At 38.1% G+C, this 14,615-nt stretch overlaps 1 protein-coding gene across 2 annotated transcripts in view; it reads right to left on the reverse strand.

Moving 5' to 3' along the window:
• LOC139736418 (threonine--tRNA ligase 1, cytoplasmic-like) overlaps positions 1 to 14,615 on the reverse strand; it is a 38,240-nt gene that overhangs the window by 15,898 nt on the left and 7,727 nt on the right. For both annotated transcript variants that reach the window (XM_071647171.1, XM_071647170.1), the window contains exons 3-10: positions 12,449 to 12,530; positions 11,530 to 11,629; positions 7,458 to 7,703; positions 5,119 to 5,236; positions 2,928 to 2,992; positions 1,835 to 1,913; positions 1,184 to 1,330; positions 316 to 414 (exon numbers count right to left, since the gene is read on the reverse strand). In XM_071647171.1, the coding sequence (XP_071503272.1) occupies positions 316 to 414; positions 1,184 to 1,330; positions 1,835 to 1,913; positions 2,928 to 2,992; positions 5,119 to 5,236; positions 7,458 to 7,703; positions 11,530 to 11,629; positions 12,449 to 12,530 (936 nt within the window). The remainder of the gene's footprint in view (positions 1 to 315; positions 415 to 1,183; positions 1,331 to 1,834; positions 1,914 to 2,927; positions 2,993 to 5,118; positions 5,237 to 7,457; positions 7,704 to 11,529; positions 11,630 to 12,448; positions 12,531 to 14,615) is intronic.

Consider the following 14,615-nt stretch of genomic DNA (forward strand, 5'->3'; position numbering starts at 1 on the left):
CACAAACCTCACAAATCTCTTAAAGAGATTTGTGAGGCAATTGCCTGATGCATTGTTTTAAGTTGCATTTGTGAGTGAGACTGATAAAACTGTTTTGAATAATCATGTTACATTTAAAAATATTATAACAGCCTTTGAACAGTATTTGGGAAGTTTTGACCATTTTCTCTGTTTCAAAGCATTCTTAGAAAGAACTTAATCATGCATGGGAGTTTCCCTTCAAATGGTTGGTGACCAAATAACTGAAATACACCAAAAAATACATTAAAATGGTACCAATCCTTTGTTGTGTATTAGTGACGCTAAGCAACTAACCCTGATGAAGTCAATGAGAGTGTTGTAGATGTGAGCTCCTTTGGGTTGGAAGAAGCAGCTACCAGGGCTCAGCTCATGGAAGAAGAATAACTCTTGTTCCTGCAGCAATAAAGATACAATCATTGTATGATAAATCAGTTGTAGAGCAAAGATATTGCAGGGTACTATGGGCACATGATCTCACACATTGTGAAGCTACAATGTACCTAGTGATAAAATTAATTTCCAGTTTTAATCATTACTTTAAAAATCCCCTTATAGTGATAAACATATCACTTCTCCTATTTATCCTGCTCAAGAATGTGTCTTTACTGATGAATTTTGGGTTGATATTCAATGTATAAAGTGTACAGTTAATCTGCAATCATCTTGAAAAGCTGTCCAGATCTGCATGTATACAATCCTAAAATGTGTGTAACTCAGTGATTTACACTGAACTAGTAATAAGCATAGTTTTTCACTCAGTGACAAAGATTAGATATGTTTGCCCCTTTCATATGACAAACAAATGTCATTCACTGTGCATATCTCCTTGTAGTCTACTTTTAAATGAATACCACCTCATGAGTGTATATAAAAGAAAGATCTACCTCATGAGTGTATATAAAAGAAAGATCTATTTCAGCTTCACTACCTGGTAAGTTTATAAACAATGTCCAAACACAAGACAATGTCTAGCAATTCTGCTATATCTTCTCTGGCCATTTACCCAAATGTATAATACATTTCTTCACATGTTCCTCTCACCCATGCATGTGTAACTGCGTGTTCGATGTACAAGTATATGTAATAGACTCGCTGACAAAGTCAAAACATAAACTGTATTTAATAAAATCATGTAACAGTGCTGAGAGGAAAGACTAGTCACCCTGCCAATCTTTCTGTGATCTCTCTTGGCAGCTTCCTCCTGTATATGTTTCCATTCCTTCAACTGTTTAGTGTCAGGGAAAGAGATACCATAGATCCTCTGAAGACTCTCAGCATCTGCCTTGCCTTCCCAGTATGTAGAAGAGTTCTGATGAGATTAGCACACAAAGCCAAAAGTTTTACTAAGCAATAGAATGAACGGATGATGAATACTGTCACACAATTTCACTCTGCTAAGGCTGTGCTGCCGCATTTGGGGGAAAAAAAGTCTTAACATCATAAAGCTACAAAGTTCCTATGTACAGCTGTATCTGACTTTTTTGCTTACCTGTGGAGACACTTCATGAAATTGCTGCAAGAGAGCTACATATATCAGACCATAAAGCTTTATAATCAGTCTCTTCACATGATGAACCTGTGAATGTTTGTTTTCCTCTTCAATATAGTCTTGAAAGAAGAACAAACACAGTAAAGATGGTGAAAATGACATGCAAAACAGTACCTCAAATTGGAAATTGTTGCAAATAGTTTACTAAAAAACAATGTGTTGTGAGAAAGATTTCACTTTCACTTTTAGCTGTCATTTTTCCTTCGGTTGACTCAAGTCAAATAAGAGAGATTACATAGCACAAACTGGCATCAGCAATTTTACCTTGATTACATCAAATGCCTTGACCTTCCCAGTGTGTCTGACATGTGGACCTCGACACAGATCAATCAGTGGGCCACATCTATAAGAGGGAAAACAAGACCTTTGTTTACTTACGTACATTTTAAAATCTAAAGGAAGTTTATATGTTTTCATGGTACTGCCCAGTATTTTGGCAAAGCAAATTAAATCAAGCCATGCTTATTTCACAGTCTAATCATAACATGGTAAGTTTTAACTAAAGAATGAGAACGTGCCAAGCTCCTGAAAAGTCTACCAGCTACACGTACCATTCACTGAATGTGTTTATCTCTGCTCCATGGCATTACTATCATGTGTAATATATGCCCCCAAAACTCTACGAAGTTCTGAAATAAAAGAGCACTGGGAGACAATTAGCTGTTTTAATAACATTTATCTCTGCAGACCCAAGGTTACAGAAATTCTGGTCTGTTGGCAGCTGACCAGCCCTTGTCAGAAAGACGATGGATGACTGGCAAGCATATCAACATTGAAAAGTTAATGCTTACTTTGAACATAATTCAATACCTGAGAGACACAGGGTTATAAACCAGTCACTCCCATCTAGTAATGTGCACAAATAAAATCATCAACAAGTCTAAGCCTCATCTCAAGTAGCTGTATACAATTATCATGTATAACTATGTCTGATAAAGGATGCTGTCAATTTTGGGTGGACCTCACATAACTAATTCTTCATGAAAAGTTAAGTGTCATATGATTAAATGATCATACAAGTAGTGGCTGTAACATTTGACGGAGAGTTGTATCACTTCACTAAATTCAACAAAACTATAAGCCCAACAGTGCATCTGTCTGGATATACGCACTCTGAACCACATTCCAAGTCACTACCTGACAGAGAAGTACAAATGTATGACAGGATTGAACAGACATATTACCCTTTAACAGATTTTTCTTCCACTCTAAAACAGTTTGCATTCAGGCCTGTAATCTGTCTTTGTCACTTGCTCCTTTGAATGTTTCCACAACAAATATATGGCGCTATACAAATGCTATGGATCATCACCATCATAATCAATGAAATACATTGGTAGCTGATAACACGACTGACCTGTACACTGTGGTAGTGGGCGTCTGGACTCTCTCTGTGATGATACGTTTCTTGAATTCATTGTACTAAACAGGAAAAATAAACACATAGAATAAATACACACCGCATCTCTGACAAAAGACACATAATATATCACATTAAAGTGAATAAGAGATTCGACAATTATATTAAAGGAGAAGTCCGGACGATTTTGAAAAAAATTAACCAAAATCTACATAAATAAAGGACCATAATGACTAAGTTTCATTGAAAAAGACCCTCCCAACTCGCCACAATCGATTTTTTAGCATCACTAATTTTGAATCGTAACCGTTCGATTTCTGTACGCCGGCGAGAAAGATCACGTGACAGCGTGACGTTTCATCCTCACATTGCTTTTTGCTTGGAGCGTCAGCTGGCTCGGGGGAGCCCTGCTTGAGCAACGGTGATACGGGCCAAGCAAGCGGTAGTAGCGTACCGCTCAACAGTCTCTGACCACAAAGCGGATGCACGCGGCATGATCTATTGCTTCATTTAAAAAATGCCGATGTGTCAAGTGTTAGGGTGTTGTCAATACTTCAACTTTACTAGTAAGTCTTCAAATTGAAGAAATATTTCGATTTTAAATTGATATCTATCCACGATACTACCTTTTTACATGATCCTGAATGCTACAACACGCAGCCAGATTACGCTGTGTGTATTGGGCTGCTGGTCGTAGTTACCGGCGCGGCGCGGCGGCGGTACCAAGCTGGCGCTGGCGTTTCTTCCTCGGTTCAAGTTACATGTATACTGTCGTATTTTATCACCGTCAGACACACTTTTCAACAGTCTCAGACAACAAAAGAGGCAATAATTCTGACATTGACAGACTGATTTCAGATTGTTCACACTCAGAAGTCGAAAAAACGATCGCGGATTGTGATAGCACTTGGCAGCAGCAGACGTAAATGTATGCCTGCACAGCCCGACAACAGCTAATGCATTGTAAGTGATGGGGTGGACACTAATAAGTACGGCAGTATTATAATACATACATATTTCAATTTAAACGAAAATGTTATAGCATTGCAACTATTTTACATTAATCTTTGAAGATTTTATATAGATATATAACGAAGATTATTTGAATAAAGGAATACAGCGTTTGGCAGCAGCACTCCTAAATCGGTGTACGGTCTCCTGCAGTAGCGCCGACAAGGCACACCTATGCAGGCATGCAGATACCGCCCGCAGTCAGCAGTGCAATGGGAGATCGATGCGTAGCTGGGCTTCGCTCGCGGTGCTCTCAGCTGAGGAAACTGCGCCCGATGCATCACGCGCAATGCATCCTGGGACAGATAGTACGAAGGGCAGCTCGCGACGGATTCGAACATGAAGAATTACCTTATTTTTAAAAAAAATCATAGTAAATGTATCTGATGGTCTTTTCTCGTCGGGAAAAGGGTAATAGGTTCATGAAATATTGTTCTTTACACACGAAACGGCTGATAATCGTCCGGACTTCCCCTTTAAGTACATAAAATGTCCTACTGGGGGAAAAAAGTACTGGTATCAGGAAACTCAAGAATACGGAAGTGAACAAGTATATTTCCACATTACTATATTTAACAAGTTGCAATGCAGCTAACATTGTAGAGTAATACATAATTTCTAGCCCCAAAACTAATTTTTGGTCTTTGTCTTTGTCTTTTCTTTTTTTTGCATGTCAGTAATCAGTAGTACTGAGAATTCATTCTAAAGGCATTTCCGAATCATAACACACAACACATCAATATTAGCACTTAACCTTTCAAACTGATTCCTCTCAAAGCTGGCAATTCAAGGGGAAAATCTAAAAATGTCCATTAATTCTCATGCAAGGAAACATTTTTTGAAAGGGATGGTTAAACTGGGGATGCTGAGTTATCATTCCTCTCTACATACAGCTGACTTACTGTGTTTACCCTGACAATATCAACATAAGGAGTGGCCATGCTTCAACTGAACAAGAACCCTCCATGAACTCATTGAAAAAGTTGCCTACTTACTTTTTTAAAGGTCTATCATACAGGAGAATGCACACTTTCACAATTTATTTATTTCTTTTTTTTCATCTCAATGGCACATATCACCTCAAAATGTGCTTTTAAATGTACTTCAATTTGTATATGAGTGAAACACTGGTACTCCTGTTGATCTCCATTGTTTTGAGGCAGGACTCTAAACATACCTCAAACATCTTGAGTAAGTCTTCCTTGGTTATCTCTAGTCTCACAAAGGGCTGCTTTTCTTTCTGTATCGACTTCACAATTTGCACCAAGCTGTTAAAATCATTGCTTGAAACTTGCCTGAAATCAACAAAACAGCAACATGTATTTACAATGCTTGTACACTGAAGACTGAAAATCAACAAAGTTGAACTTCTGTTTTATTCATTCACAAATGTTGCCAATCTGTCCATTCTCTGTCGACCTGCAAAGAATCTCATTTGGAGGCATTGAGGGCACTTGTAGAATTGCGGGAGAAACAGGATAAGAACTTGTGTTTTTTTTTTTTACAATATGCCAATGGATTTACTCAACCTCTCTCTATCCCCAAGTCTGTTTTTTTAATTGGTAGCTAGTCCAGAAGGCATTATGTCACATACTTCTAAATCACATTTAAAAGCTGACTCTACAGATATCAACCTCAAAATCTTTAGCTTCAAAGGGATGGTATAGTTTTGGTTGAGATGGGGATTCAAGTTTTAACCTTTTGCTGTATACTTATAAACCACTGACATGAAATGTTAAAGAGCATACAATTCTAAAAGTAATTCAAAATTTGTTCGATGAAAACCAGCTTTGAAATGGCCAAGATATCCACAAATAAAAGTGATCCTAATAAAAGGTGGGTCTACCCTCTATTAGGACCACTTTGTTTCTCAGCCATTCTCAAAACTGATTTTCATCAAACTTTCAAATCATCTTAAAATTACATGCTCTTTTAATATCATATTGGTTTCTAATTATTTCGCAAAAGAGTGAAAATGTTAATCCCCATCTCCACCAAAACTATACCATCCCTTTGAAATTTAATCCTGTTAAAGGGGATGGCTAGTAACTGATCAGTGGGAATCAGTGGGAATGCTGGGGGATGATTGTTCCAATTCTTGTGTGATTCACTCAAGAGTACATTATATATCTATTGTTGTGTGAAAATTATTTGCTTCCGAAAGGTCTCATATTCAAGTAATGTGCAGTTTAATGCCCCGTCACTGTACAGGCATGCTAGCCTGGAAACATTAAACTGCACATTACTTGAATATGAGACCATTCTGAAGCAAATAATTTTCACACAACAATAGATATATAATGTACTCTTAAATGAATCCCACAAGGATTGGAACAATCATCCCCCAGCATTCCCACTGATTCCCAATGATCAGTTACTAGCCATCCCCTTTAAAGAAGTGACTGGGGGCACTGTTTTAGAGACTTACTTGTAGCAAATGAGGGTAATCTTTAAAGTTTTCATCAGTCTTTGACCCCAAGCCTTAGACAGGAAATCCAGTCCAAATATAAGTTAGTTTGATAAAAAAAGAGTAAAATGTTATGTTTTCAACTGTGAAAATTTGACTGAAATATGATGAAAAATAAGGAAGTTATGACATTTTGAAGTTTTGCAAATTTCTGCAAAGCAGTTCTTGTACAGTGGATATGAATATGTAAATGAGTGAGCTAACTATGTCATTTCCTCACAATTTTCCATTGATCGCATGTAAAAAAAAAAAAAAATGAAAATTCAATGTTTCTCTCTGACTGAAGTCTGAAACATGACGTTATTTCTGGTTGAATAGCTTGGGAATAGTGATCAGTTAGATATATGAGGATTTGAGCCTCGCGCATAATTGCATGTGAACGAAAAACTGGAAATTTCACAATTTTATGTAAAACTATATGGTAAAGCTGTGAGGGAATGACATGCACACTTTGCCATAGGTTGCATATTCATATTGACTGTTCAAGAACTGTTTCCCCCTAAAAATAGGGAAACTTCAAAATGTCATAACTTCCTTATTTTTCATCCGATTTCGATCAAATTTATACCGTTGAACTTGTAATATCTTACTCTATATTTCGACTGGATTTCCCCTTTAAATGATCCAAACCAATAATGATGACTTTAAGGCGTCGCATCAAAATTATACCTTGCAGGATCCTGCAGGATCCTCCAAGGTATAATTTTGATGCGACGCCTTTAGAGTTCATGGCTCTCAGAATCTCTTTTAACATTACCACATATTTTAAAAGGACATATGACATTTTCATCGCAATAATGCTACATGTGCCTTTTTATTAACCAAGTTGCTTCAGCCCCATCTCACTCTACTGGAATGTGAATATCTACTGCAGAAAATATTGCATTACATGAGACACTGCAAGCATTTGTCTGTGAACATTAAATGCTACTCAAATTATAAACTGCAACAACTATCAGTGAAATCAGCAGAGAACATGAGGTAATAACACATGGCCAGACAGGCAGAGATTGGCAAAGAGCTAGTCCATACTGATACATTGTACTTACTGTCCCTCCAGAAACATGTCATAGTAGAAGCCATTATCAATGGGAGGTCCATAGCAGAGACAGCCACCATACTTCCTCTCCATAGCCTCCCCTAAAATGTGGGCACTGGAATGCCAGAAGACCTGCTGGCCTTCTTCACTGTCAAACTTGAGTAGCTGCAATGAACAGTCTTCCTCAAACGGCCGATCTAGATCCCACAACACTCCATTCACTTTGGATATGACTGTGTTGTCTGCCAGTCCTTGACTGCGAATCACATGACAGGGTAAGACAAAACCAACAAAAATTGTTGTTGTTGTTTTTAAATCAATCAATTACACCTTTTTCTCTCTTAGTAAAGTTAGTTATTAAAAGTGTTACAATGAAAAAATGGTATATGAAAAGAAACAAGAGACCCGCGGGTCTAGCGCTCACCTGAGTATCGCAAGTTCACCTTTCACGCAGTCACTAATCTAAGTTATTCACAGCTCTACCAAAATTTGACCAGGCATTCTGAAGTAGAAGATGAAAATGTACAATAAGGGCCCAAATTTTTAAAGATTCCTTAATTTGGGGAATTGGGGGCCCCCTGGGGCCCTCTGGGTGGGGCATGGTGCCCATTTTGATAAATTGAGATCCTGACCCCCTAAGGATGCTACCTGCCAAGTTTGACGAAAATCTATCATGAGGTTTTCAGGAAGAAGATGACAATGTACGATTCAGGCCCCCATTTGGACCTTCCTAACCAACCCCCCCCCCCCCCCCCACCCCTGCCCCCAAGAGGGGCACCCCTGGATCTCCTATGAACAAACTCGAAACTACAGTCATTAATGTACTCACTCATAGTATTATCTTAGCTGTATAACTTCTGATTCTAGAGAAAATTTTTAACGATTCCTTCATTTGGGGGGTTTGGGCCCCCCTGGGGGCCCCCTGGGTGGGACATGGTGCCCATTTTAACAAATTGAGATCCTAACCCCTTAGGGATGCTACCTGCCAAGTTTGGTGAAAATGGGTCATGGGGTTCTAAAAAAGAAGATAAAAATGTACAATTTAGGCCCCATTAGAACCCCTCCTCACCTCCCTCCCCTGGGTCCCAAGGGGGGCACCCCTGATTCTGCCATGAACAAACTTGAAACTGCAGTCATCAATGTACTAACTCATAGTATTAACTTAGCTCCATCACTTCTGGTTCTAGAGAAGAAGATTTTTAAAGATTCCTTAATTTTGGGGGATTTGGGCCCCCTGGGGGTCCCCTGGGGGCCCCCTGGGTGGGGCATGGTGCCCATTTTAACAAATTGAGTTCCTAACCCCCTAGGGATGCTACCTGCCAAGTTTGGTGAAAATGGGTCATGGGGTTCTCAAGAAGAAGATGAAAATGTACAATTTAGGCCCCATTAGAACCCCTCCCCACCCCCCTCCCCTGGGTCCCAAGGGGGGCATCCCTGATTCTGCCATGAACAAACTTGAAACTACAGTCATCAATGAACTAACTCATAGTATTAACTTAGCTCTATCACTTCTGGTTCTAGAGAAGAAGATTTTTAAAGATTCCTTAATTTTGGGGGGTTTGGGCCCCCCTGGGGGCCCCCTGGGTGGGTCATGGTGCCCATTTTAACAAATTGAGTTCCTAACCCCCTAGGGATGCTACCTGCCAAGTTTGATGAAAATCGGTCTTGGGGTTTTCAAGAAGAAGATGAAAATGTAAAAAGTTTACGCACGACGCACGACGGACGACGGACGACGGACGCCGGACGACGGACGACGCACGACGCACGACGCACGACGCACGACGCACGACGGACGCCGGACGAAGGGCGATCGCAATAGCTCACTTGAGCCTTTGGCTCAGGTGAGCTAAAAATCCGTCATCAGTCGTGTTACACCTTATGCTTCATGTGTGTTTCATGCACTCATCCCATATCATCTTATTCTGTCATCATGTTGCTAAAAAAAAAAGTCCCAAAACATTAAAAACACAGGTTTTTCACACAAACTTTTCATGCTTCACATTTTTTGATTCAGGCTGCCAGACACATCATTTCAGGGCAGTTTCTAATGAATGACAGCCACACTGAATGTACAGCCTTTACAGAAAATTGCACTGGGGAGTGTGGTTCATAGACTGTTCACTACAGATTCTAATTGCCTCTATCATTTCTATGGAAATCACTGTTTGCATGTTGCCTTTTTTTTTCTTTGAAGAATCGATGACAAGAGCACCTTATTCAAATTATGCACATGGTATATTGGTAATTTATACAAATTGTACGTACAAAATGATAAAGATATCTACACAAAACAAAAATTCTAATATCAAAAGAACTAAAATGCAGTAATCAAAGTGAATCCAACATAAAATATTATCGCCTTAAGTAACCTAAAACCTTAAACTAGAAATGTCGCTATGGCGACTGATGCCTCCGCCATAATGCATGATTATCCCAATAGGCGTATAGTACAATGTCTTCACAATGTGTGATCCATGACAGTTTCACATAACTGGCAAAATATTGAAATGACAGGTCTGTCAGAAATGTCTTGATCTGGGTTTGCTATAATCTTTTCAAGAAGCAGTGCAGGTACATATATTTGGGGAATTGAGAATTTTTACTTGAATTCTGATGGACCTTTTTATTAGTTTATGCATTGAGTAATTTCCAAGGTATGAAGAAAGAGTGTAATGATGGTACAAAATAGATTTGTTTTGTTTTGTTTTGTTTTGTTTTTTTTTTTGGGGGGGTGGCATTGAAACCTGGCCTTTGACCCTAAACCTCTGACCTTTTACCTTCTGGCTGGAAATTTCCCAGAGAATCTCCATTAGGTAATGCATGTATTAAGTTTTGAAACTAATAATGCAAGCATTGCATATACTAGTATATGAGGGAAATAAGAAAATTTTGACGAGTTGACCTTGACCTTTGACCCCCTGACTATTGACCCATGACCCCTAAATTCCCATGATAATCCCTGCCAGTCAGTACATGCGTATTTACCAAGTTCCACGAAGATACATTGAACCATTTGCGAGAAAAGTGATATTGCAACATTTTCACCTCACCTTTGACCTTTTGACCTTTGACCTTATGACATGAAACTCTCCCTGGAGAATCTTTACGCAGTAGTACATGTCCACACAAAGTTTCAAGAAAATACCTTTTGGGCATTGCATAGATATGGGGGAAATTGCAACATTTGTAGCATTTGACCTTGACCTTTTGACCTTTGACCTCTTGCCGATGTCACTAAAATCTACTCAACTAATTGTCCCATCATACATCATCCTTGGACCAAGTTTGGTGAAAGCTGCTTCATCCAGTTTTGAGTTATCACATACACAGATAAATTTTAGGATTTGACCTTGATCTTTGACCTTTGACCTCTGTCCGATTTCACTTAAAAACTAATCAAGTAATTGTCCCATCATACATTATCCTCCAACAAAGTTTGGTGAAATTTGCTCGATGCAGTCTTGAGTTATCGCGTAAACGGATGCAATTTCATGATTTGACCTTGACCTTTGACCTTTGACCTTTGGCCGATTTCACCCGAAATCTTATCAAATAATTGCCCTATCATACTTCATACTTGGACCAAGTTTGGTAAAATTCCAGCAAATATTACTCCAGTTATCGCATAAACGAAAGCGGACGGACGTACGGACGTACGTACGGACGGACGGACAACCCGAAAACATAATGCCTCCGGCACCACTTCGTGGCGGAGGCATAAAAACGGACAGATAGCTAAAACACACACATGTACTTGACATTCATCCTTGTGGTAGCAGGGCTTGATATTAGCAGTGGCCCGGTCACTAAAAAATGGATGTTAGGCCACCAAATTTCAAAAAAGATATACATTGTATTTTGGTGGCCCAAATGGGCAAGCAAGTTTCAATGGATTTTTATGTTTGTTTTTATCTTGGGATATCAAAATTTCAAATCTACATATTTTAGTGGCCTAAATGGGCCAACAGAGAAAAAAAGGGTTAGCGTCCAGCCCTACCTTAAGTCATGACAGATACACTTTAAGTGAGACACTACAGACATTAGGCACTTGCACAGAAACTTTGGTACAATTTGACACCTACCTGATGCCTTTAGCTACATCATATGGAGTGGTGCGCCAAGACTGACCTTCAACCACTTTGCCATCAGGTAACGTTATCTTGACTAGACACGATTCCTTGGCTTTGGGGGGCATACAGAGATAAAATGAATCACAGGATTATTATCTTTATAATGGACTGTGAAGTACAGAGTTCATTTCTTCTTTTACAGATCAGAAGACATGATGAGAACCCCGTGGAAGTTTCCAATTTCTCTATCAACCAATGTATGTATCAATGAACCCATTATGTGCCGACTGCATATCATGTTTTCAGGGAAGTTCTAAATAGAGCTTTCAGTAAAAATAAAGTCTTTGATATTCCAAACTTTACTTTGGCCCTGAATGGCTTTATCCATGAATTCAATGGAAACCTGTACATTACGAAGCTGTTACTATTGCATGAAGTTGACATTTTTCTTCTCAAATTGATGTGGACATGTGTCATCCATTCGAATTTTACATGGTCTACACCACTTTACATATAAATACAAACATTCATTATATTCAATAAACGAACTGTATTGCAGAAAAGACTTGAAAATTATGGCTATTCAACAAGAGGTGCACTTATCAATCACTTACTTTAAAAATAATTTGTAAGGAATAATTTCACAGGAGTATTTATCCCAAATGGCATGTGGATTCACGGCTAGGAGAAATATTAGAAGTAAACAGTTATCCATGAGATGGATGAAAATCAGACAATACCTTAAAAAGTCATGAATTTTTGAAGTTTTGGTGTAGAATAAATCAATGCATTGACATTGCTGGATAAGAAGACTTCAACAGTTTGTGATTTTAGAGTTGGGCAACAATGCAAAGAAATTTGTGAGCACATAGAGTTATAGTTAACAAAATGCATGATAATAGAGGGGAGACTTGAGGCAGACAGTAATCACCTGCTAGGGCAGCATCAGATGCAGCTTTGAGTTGGTCAAACAGGTCAATCCTTTCCTGGATGTAAGCTGGCCATGGGTTCATCTGTAGGAAGCAAAAATATTATCAATTCATGTACATAAATGGCTTGTTTAAAGAAAAAGCTGCCCTTCCAGTTTAACACTCCATACTGTGATTGTATGCTCTGCAATTCAAGAAAGCAAAGTGAAAAGTGTGAAAATACAGATCAGCCCTGACGTCTTAGTGCACTCAAATACAAGACTATCATTATTTGTTCTGTTTAATCACATTTTGGTGATCCAGTGCATTGCATATAATGGCAGTAAAGTTACTTTGCAATAGTGGAGTTTTTCCTCTACAGAAATGCTTGGCAGGAATGCTGCACTGCAGGAGAAGTGATAATTGTGCAAAATATTCCACTTTTACACTACCTGGAAAGCACTGTGGTACATGTCATTATTGTTACTACTGCTGTTGTAACACTCCCTACAATTCACGCTGGCAAGTAAGCAAGTTTATACCAATCAGATAACACATGTAGGCAAGTTGCAACATTCTAATTTGTCCTAAATGAGTGATACAAGCAACTCATCATAAAATGCAAATCAGACAAGCTGCAGTTACCCAATTTGTACATACATTGTATTATCCACAATACACACAGCACACAGTAATATGAAGTATAAAAAAAGAATGTATTCTTTAAAAAAATGACATTTCCGGAAAATATATGTCTAAAGAACGAAGGTAAAACTTGTGTGGTGGTGAAAATACCACTACATGTGAAACCAATTTGACTGTTTGGTGAAAGACTTATAAATTACAGTCAACCTCGGATACCTCGAATTCGTCGGGACTGAAGAAAATGGTTCGAGGTACGCGAATTTCGAGGTACGCGTACGTCGAATTTTCTTCGACTTATTCGAAGTTTATAATATCGTTGTTCAACATAGTATCTGTTGTAGTGCCTACTGATTGTTTGCATGTTTGTCAATTGGATCGACTTTTATATGAATGAATTGAATGAAAATCAGAATTGAAATTAAAATTTCAGAAAAAAAAAGATTTTGGTGACCTGATCATGCCACCAAAAAAATGCGGATGTTTGCCTTTACTTCTGAAAATGAATAGCGGTAACAATCAGCTATGTAAGATGCTAAAATAAATGTCAGATGTTTGCTTTTAATTTTGGAAATGAATAACGGTATATTTGACTCGGTATGATACTAAAATAAATGTTGGATGTTTGCTAATACTTTTGGAAACGAATAACGATAAGACTCAGCTCCGTATGGTGCTAAAACTAATGTCAGATATTTGATTTTGCGTTCCAAAATGAACAAGGATAACATTGGGCTCCGGAAGACGCTGGAATAAATGTCGAATATTTGCTTTGACGTTCGGAAATGAAAAACTAATATTCAACTCCATACAATGGTTTGATAAATGTCGGGTGTTTCCTTATATACTTTCGAAAGGAAATAGCAGTAACATTCGGCTCCGGAAGATGCTGAAATAGATGTCAGATGATCGCTTTTATGTTCGGAAGTGAATAGCAGTAATATTCTGCTCCATACGATGCTAAAATAACTTTCTGATGTTTGCTTTTAAATTTCGAAATGAATAACAGTAACATTCAACTGCGTTCAATGGTAAAATTAATGTTTGATGTTTGCTTTGACGTTCGTAAATGAGTAACAATGATATTCAACTCCTAACGATGATGAAATAAATGCTGGATGTTTGTTTTTACATATGAAAGTAAATTGCAATAACATTTAGTTCCGGAAGATGCTAAAATAAATGTCGAATGTTTGCTTTAATGTTCTGAAATGAATAACAATAATATCAAACTCCGTACGATGATAAGATAAATGCCGTATGTTTGCTTTTACGTTAGAAAGTAAATGGCAATAACATTCAGCTCCGGAAGTTATCAAAATACATGTCGAATGATTGCTTTTACGTTTGGCATGTTTGGAAGTGAATGGCGATAACATTCTGCCCCATACGATGTGAAAAAAAAATGGATATTTGCTATTACATTTCGAAATAAATAACAGTAATTCAGCTACGTTGATGGTAAAATAAATGTCTGATGTCTGCCTTGACGTTCAAAAATGAAAAACAGTAACATTCGGCTCTGTACAATGATAAAATAATTGTCAG

The sequence above is a fragment of the Diadema antillarum genome, unplaced genomic scaffold (assembly GCF_040938485.1).
Source record: "Diadema antillarum isolate AM-2024a unplaced genomic scaffold, OU_Dant_1.0 seq00000645_RagTag, whole genome shotgun sequence".
In the NCBI taxonomy this organism is placed as follows: Eukaryota; Metazoa; Echinodermata; class Echinoidea; order Diadematoida; family Diadematidae; genus Diadema; species Diadema antillarum.